The 7,802-nt window shown below is 43.7% G+C and overlaps 1 protein-coding gene across 1 annotated transcript in view; it reads left to right on the top strand.

Annotated features, from left to right (window-relative positions):
- CDHR3 (cadherin related family member 3) overlaps positions 1-4,487 on the top strand; it is a 67,938-nt gene extending 63,451 nt beyond the window's left edge. The window contains exon 19 of the mRNA XM_019543967.1: positions 4,096-4,487. Coding sequence (XP_019399512.1) covers positions 4,096-4,487 — 392 coding nt within the window. The remainder of the gene's footprint in view (positions 1-4,095) is intronic.
- Positions 4,488-7,802: the final 3,315 nt, after the last annotated feature.

Below are 7,802 nucleotides of genomic sequence, written 5' to 3'. Positions count from 1 at the left end.
TGACTTCCTGCCCTTTGGGCAGGGGGCTGGACTCGATGATCTCCCGAGGTCCCTTCCAGCCCTAATGTCTATGAAATCTATGAAATTTAAAACTCTTGAAGACAATAAATAATTGGTTTATACATGATGGACAAGTCCTGTTCACTGAGCAAGCTGGAATACATTAATTGAGCACAGGGATGCAGGCCACTGGGGTAGAGAGGACACCCTTTTCCCAGGGTGTGGGGGGAGTTGGCCTGCTCCATGCCATAGGCTCCACTATACTATTAGGACAACTCTCACACAGGCTGGAAAATGGCTTATAGATTAATAGTACAACAGATCACTTCACCTTCAAAACCTCCGTTTGAAAGCACAATGGGTGCTTCCTCCTGCACACTTGTCCTGTTGTCTGCCTTCCCCTCCTGCTTCAAAAATTCACAGCTCCCATTGCACCCAGGGCCCTAAGAATCCTGGTAGAAAATAGACAGAATATTCTTCTGAATACTTACTAGGGCTGTACAAAACTTTGGTCACTGATTCGATTTGGAGGAGATTTGGCCCAATTCAGCTGCTGAATCTCCGAATCCAAATCGAATCAGGAAACCCATTAATCTCTCTGAATCAAATCAGAAGGCTCTGATTCGATTAGGAGAGATTTGACTATTTGGCCACAGACACAACTTTATATGTTTTTTCTACATACCTGAAGGTACCAGGCATGGCTTGTGAATGCTGAGATGCTAGGGCAGATGGAGTGTCCCATGGGAGTGTGGGGGCAGGGAGGGTCCCCCATGTAATTGGCAGTGGACCTGGAAGTGGACCAGAAATACTTCCAGTCCACTTCCAGCTCTGCTGCTGACTGCATGGGGAGCTCCCCCCATGCTCCTGTGGGATGCTCCATCTGCCCCACCATCTCAGCGTTAGTGAGCTGCACCTGGTACCTCAAGGTACGTAGAAAAAACATATGAAGCTGTGTTTATGGCCGAATCACTGATTCTCTGAATCAGGATTGAATTGAGCCAGTGATCCAAAACAGCAAATTGAATCACTGTCCCCCAAACTGGGCTGAATTTGAATTGAATATGGCCCACTTCACACACCCCTACACTGTTGTGTCAGCTACTGACTGTGTAACACTGGGAAGCAGGTACCTCGTAGATAGGCTGCTTCTCCAAAACACATAGTAGGTCAAGCAGGAAGAGGGGCGCAATTACAAGTCACAGAATGAACCAATATTTGTAGTGCTTGGTTCTTTGCCAAAAAGAGTGGCTACCATGGCATCTGTGACTTAATGTTCAGAAAGCCTGGGAGTACTGCTAATTCTGTTTAGCATTCAAATGCAAAACTCTGGAGCTAACAGCATAGAAAGGTTTGTTGGCAGAAAGAATGGAAGGGCATCTGCAGAGGGTGACATTCACAAAACATGGGTCTGAAATGCATCCTGAAGAAGGAAGACTGGCACTAGCTAGGCAATTAGCTTATTCACAAGACTTTTTTAGTCTCCAAAGTTTTGGAGGATCAAGAGGGTTGGGTGTATGGAGCAGAACTGGCTTAGAGATGTGGGGAATCACCTTCCAAGCATGTGCAGAGGACAGTTGGCTACACTCTGCTATTTAGCATAAAGCACATCTCCTTGAAGACGTGCTCCTTGAGCTGACATCAACACATGGTGACAGTATCATATACGTCTACAAGACCTGCATTCATGCAAGTTCAGTTCAGCAGACAAGAAGCTGGTACAGGCATCCTCAAAACTACATTTGAGCACTATTTAAACCTTGTACAAGAGGTATATAAGGATCCAGATTCAGAAGTTAGTGCCCTTTGCAGTAACCTTTAGTGCTGGTGAGTACATTTGGGACTATTAGACATTCCTTTATCTTTACACTCTAAAGTACCTCATCTGTAAGAAGCCATAAAAATAATGTGAGAAGGGGTCCAATTTTATCTTTAATTGCCCAAATTACATTAATGTGTCAGAATCCATTAATTCTGATATAAACTTTTATGTATAACCTTCATTTCTCTGTCTCCATTCCTTAAAAGTCCTTTTTGTCTCACAGTATCCAGTAAAAACAATGGTTAATTATAGGAGGTGCCCCTATGTCTCCTGGTTCCTGTTCACTTACCAAGTAAGGAGAATTTAGATCTTGAGGTAATCACACTGGAAACAAGGCAAATTCCCTATTTATCTGTGGGTAGTAAATGAGCTGAAGTAGCAGATAACCTATTTCCAATGTGTAAATTAAACATTTCTATTACAGTTTTAGAGGGTACAAGTACTTTCTAACAAAGTAATCCAGGATTGGGTGCTAATGGACCAAGAATTTGAAAGTACAATATACGTGACTATGGCTGTGTATGCATGGCAAACTTACCAAGGCTGGCAATGGCACCAGTAGGCATGTTGCACTCCTGCAGCTGGGCTGCCTTGCAAATGGAAAGTAGTGTACTTGGTGTTGCAGGCAGGATGAGTGGCGCTGTCACTCAGCATTGCAAATTAGTGCCTCTGACATGCTGTGCATATGCAGCCACCCTGCTTCCAGTTTAGGAGGTAGGCTACAAGAAGCCACGCAGTGTGCGTGAGTACGCTGCTGCTGGAAACGGCATCATAATTTACTGTATAGACACAGCCTATATTCACCTCGTATATAAACAGAGCACATTCTTTGGTTGGGTTAGTAACCTGCCTTTCATAAGAACACAGAGAGCATCTTAGCAGAAAAGCACTTAGGCCAAATTCCAAATCAACAAATATAGATGAGATCCTTGGGGATGCCAGTTCTCTGAGCAGCTACCATGATTCAAAAGGTACTGAGCTATGTCTACACTTCCACATCAGGTGATGATTCAAATAGGCTTCACTACCTTAAACTGGCCAAGTTGATTTGAAAATCTAAAGTGTATGCAGAATTTTTTCTAGTCTAGACAAGGAAAAAGTTTTGACTTGAACCATAGGGCTGGTCTAGAGGAAAATATTTAGAACAGTATAGTGAGGTTGGTTAGGATGCTGATCTAGACAGAGCAGTATAAGCCTTAGTGTGGACACAATTATATAGAATCATAGAAAATTAGGGTTGGAAGGGAGGTCATCTAGTTCACCCCCCTGCTCAAAGCAGGACCATTCCCCCACTATAACACCCCAGCCAAGGTTTTGTCTAGTTGGGTCTTAAAAACCTCTAAGGATGGAGATTCAGCGTCTCTGGGTAACTGGTTCCTGAGCTTTACAACCATCCCAGTGGACAAGTTCTTCCTAATATTTATCTTAAACTTTCCTTGCTGCAACTTGAGACCACTGCTCCCTCCTTGTTCTGCCATCTGCCACCACTAAGAACAGTCAGGCTCCATCCTCTCTGGAACCCCCTTCAAATAGCTGAAGGCTTCAAAACTGGACTCAGTACTCCAGATGTGGTCTCACCAGTGCCAAATAGAGGGGAAAAAATCACTTCCCTCAGTCTGCTGGCAACTAATGCCAGCTCCTATTAATGTAGCCCAGTATGCTTTTAGTCTTCTTTGCAACAAGAGTACACTTTTGACTCGTATTCAGCTTATTGTCCACTGTAATCCCCAGGTCCTTTTCTGCAGAGCTGCTGCTTAGTGCCAGTCAGTGCTTCGCCTGTACCTAAGTGTCGGTCTTTGCTGTAGGACTTGGCACGTGTCTTTATTGAATCTTATGAGATTTCTTATGATCTAATCTTCCAAGTTGTCAAGGTCTCTTGCTGAGGCCCTAACCTCCAGCATATCTACTACTCACTCCAGCTTGGTGTTATCTGTAAACTTGTATTTTATAAAGTATACATTTATAAAGATGCTTTACACTGATCACATTTATCTCTCTTCATGAAAAACTTTTCACGAAGATCATTTTTATGCTGGTAGCTCTGGATCCAAACTAGAGTCATTTTGGCACTTCAATAAGCCAATATCAAACAGCAAAACTTCCTCCTTTAGACAGTGCCTTAGGGGGTAGAGTTAGGCTTTCCAAATTAACCAAAGTTTCCTGGTGTTTTGGTGAAATTTACCCATTGGTAATTTTGCACACTGATGAAACCCTCATTGTTTAGTCTGCTCTAAGGAGGAATGCTTTAACTGTTCTTCTTTTCCTTCTACCAGTCACTGGCAAAATGTATGAATTCAATTCAAAATCTGGGGCCCGGAGATGGAAAGATACAAAGGTGCTGACTGAGACAAAAATAACAGATCCAGTTGTACAGGTAATTTCAAGTGCCACAGCCGAAGGTGGGGAAGAGAAAGATGGAACAGGGACTCCAAGCAAAAAAGAGGCTGGGGCTGATGAGAAGGCACCAGAAGTGGAAAACATGGCAGCCAAGCCCACAGAAGGGACAACTTCTGGCCAGGGTAATCTGAAACTACAGGAGCCAAAAGAGGGAGCTTTAAGCAGGGAGTCACTCTTGACAGCCCGCCTCCCCCCAAAATCACCAGTCCTTTTTCCCAAAGTATACCCCCAATTGCCACCAAAATCAGCCTTAAACAATGACCTGTGAGACTCTTTGGAGCCTCCCAACTGAATCCCAGTTAAGAAAACCTTTACCCTCAACTTCACGGTTAATTCTCATGTTATTTACTACATTTCTTACACTGTGAGACATTAAAGAGATGCTACTGTGTAAATTAGACCCAGATATAGGAACATACTGTACCTGCCCTATGGAGGTACACGCAGCTGCAGGGGGATGGAAGGGTGTAATGCGTTTCCAGACCCAAACATACCTGCAGTCCTTCTGCTAAAGGCAGGTCTTGGCTAGTGCTGCTTGTTACTGCCCATCCTGAAGAGGGGTAGGGGAGGAGGTGAGACCCATGGCTCGTAAGGAAGTACATGCTACACCACATTCAGAGGTGCAGCAGCTGGCATGTTCTTCCTGGGAGAAGGGGGAGAAGTCTAGAAGGCACTGTCTGCCTCCCTCTGGGGTCTCCACTTTGCTCTTAACATGGACCACTGCCTGAAAGGCACAACTGTACTTTTTGACAGCCATAAAGGGAAGGAAATCATAGAATTTAAATATGAATAGGTTTTTATAAATTATACTGGAAACAAGCTGTGTCTTGATCTGAATCTTCTGTCATGATAGAGGCCTGAACACAAGAGCCTCCAGCTCTTCTTAATGCACAGGAGAAAGAGGAGCTGAAAGAGCCATACTAATGGCAAAAAGAAAACTGACAGCAGAAAGACCAGTTAGATTTTAAAAAATGCAGTAAACTAGTCTGTTTTTTGGTAACAGTGAGGAATGCTTTCTTTAAATATGTTCTTATCAAGATTACTTTCCAAAAATAATTACATCTATATTGAAGGGGATGCAATGTTTGAATGGAAAAAACCTGGTTTGTTATGACACTATATCCATTTTACTTTGTTTTTATAGTATTATCACTATCCAATTTGTTTCCTTTCTGTAGTTTCTCTAGACCTTTTCTGTTTTGCAAAATAAAGCTAAAAATACTCAAAAGAAACTGATTTCACTATATATGTTGCAATAAGTACAAGTGTAAGCATGTATGAAATGTATGCTGTATACCAGTGGTTCTCAACCTTTTTAGAGTCAAGGCAACCCTTGTTAGACTTAAGAAACCCCTCATTAAAGTCAAGGAACTCCTCAGAAAGTGCCAGCTTTTAGCTTTCACTCAGCAGTGTAGGGATGCAGCCATGTTCTTGAGGCAAAGAGGAAGCTTTGAATTCCAGTTGCCACCCAGATCACGATTATGCAGCTGCCTGCAGCAGCCACTTTTTTTACACCCCCCCCCCCGCTCCGTTCCCCAGTTGGTGCTTAGGGTAGTTGCCCCTATTTTCTCCCCACCCCATATTATACCACTACTTTCACTTTTTTTGACTATGGAAAAATAATGGAGCAATTCTTCTGTTGCAAATGACTCAGAAAGACCACAGCAAGTCAGAATGGTTTTGACCCTGTGGATTCCTATTTGGAATCTCTGGGTTTATCCTGTGAATTGTGTGTAGGTGTTAGCACCCCACAACACCTGTAAAAAAGGATCTCATAGCATCTTAGTTGAAAATACTAAATCTGTATATATAGTCCTGCTTATACAATACTAAACCAAGAAAAACATATTGCATGATTGCAGGACACAGTTTTGATTTAAAGATAAAATATCTACAAATAATATGATAATTTTCAAACATCCTCTGATTCTTTCCTTGAGTACATTTTTGTTTGGTGTCAAGGAAATTACTTCATTACCTCAACCTCAGCACAGAATGGTTGGATTTAATTTTAGTGAAGATCCTAAGATATAATTTTAGGATATCAGGTTCTAGCTTATTATATGGGCAGTGACTATATATCCGGTTCAAATTTGGCAATGCCAGTCTAATGTTCTAGGATTTCAGGGAAAAATGTATAAGAATTGAACTGCTTTCCCAGCAGTAGGACATAATGGGGAGATGCACAGCAAATTCAGTGGGGTCTGACGGGCTCTCTCTTGTAGTATTGCCATTTTTATGCTGATTCTAAGGGACAGGGAAGGGTTTCACTCAGGAACCATTTTCCTTACATCAATTGCAACATCAATTGCAACTGAAAAAGGAGGAAGCAGAGAGAAGTCCTTCAGTCATGACATTTCACTGAACAATTTAGTAACCCACTTTACCCGAACACAATGTTAGAGATTGGAAAGAGTGATTTGCACAGCCTGAACATGTTATCGATATAATGCATCCATGCTGGTGGTTGTTAGTGTTACTTGATCTTTTAGCACAGCACTAGTCACCTGTTCAGAGCTCCAACCTGCTATTGTTTGCTTTGGTTTTTGGTAAATTAAACACATCCTCTATTTCTCCATGACTGGCCTTACAGAGTAATGGGAGGTGCTGCAGAACTTGGTCTTGGTATTGTAACTCTAATCTCTTCACCATCATTCAAAATAACCTGCAGGCACACCTTGCAGTTATAAATTTCTATCCACAAATGAACTGAGTTGCGTTATATTTGTTCCAGGAAGACGTGCTTTTTGGTTTATGCTTGTACATGTCCCTATGGTTGCTCACCAGTTCCTGAAAGCCCCTCCCAATACTTTTGTAAAGTAGTGTGGCAAAGTGGGCTCCCCGCCTAACCACAGTACTAGGTTCCCCACTTGCTTTTGGGCACGCCACCCACCTGACTCACCTGCCATGCCTTGTTCTTAATTAATTAATTGTTGTTAATTAAGGTGGGAGGCTGCCCATTTGTGCCCCAATGCCAGGGGGCGCTATCTGTGGCTCTATACCACCCATACACCTCAGCCCATGCCTCACAGATGGCATCCAGCTGTTGATCTCACCAGCCCCACACTGGGCCTCAGAATTGTCCACTCAAAGACACCTCTAAGATCCCTCCATGCTGGCAGCCTACCCAGCCTTCATTCGGGCCACCTAGCCCGAAGAGGTTATTTCCCCTCTCGGGCATGGTCCCCCCAGGACCTTCGGCCATATAGGCTGTGGCCTCACCTCCAAGGCCAGTTGGGACCCCAGGGCCTCAGCTCTGGGCGTCCCTCATGGTGGGTCCCTGGCTCTTTTGACCATTCTGGTCCTAGCCCCAGCATTGACCAGTTGAAGGTACTCTACATCAGGCCTCAGCCGTGCCTGGCCCCCACTCTTTCTCCTCAGGGTCTCTCGGGGTCTTGCACCCCACAGGGCTCAAGTGGCCTCTGTGGCAGAAAGCCACCTTGTTTCTCCCCAAAATCTCTGCCCTGTGACACTGTGACTAAAATCTCTGAGCTGCAACCATTTGATGAGGGTGGGCCCAGCACACAGGGGACCACACCCTTGGCCTGTCTATTTAGGTAACTTGAGCTGGCTGCATTCCTGA

Source organism: Crocodylus porosus, unplaced genomic scaffold, assembly GCF_001723895.1.
Source record: "Crocodylus porosus isolate Cpor-Errol unplaced genomic scaffold, CroPor_comp1, whole genome shotgun sequence".
NCBI classification, from domain to species: domain Eukaryota; kingdom Metazoa; phylum Chordata; order Crocodylia; family Crocodylidae; genus Crocodylus; species Crocodylus porosus.
This window is presented reverse-complemented; position numbering and strand designations above follow the sequence as displayed.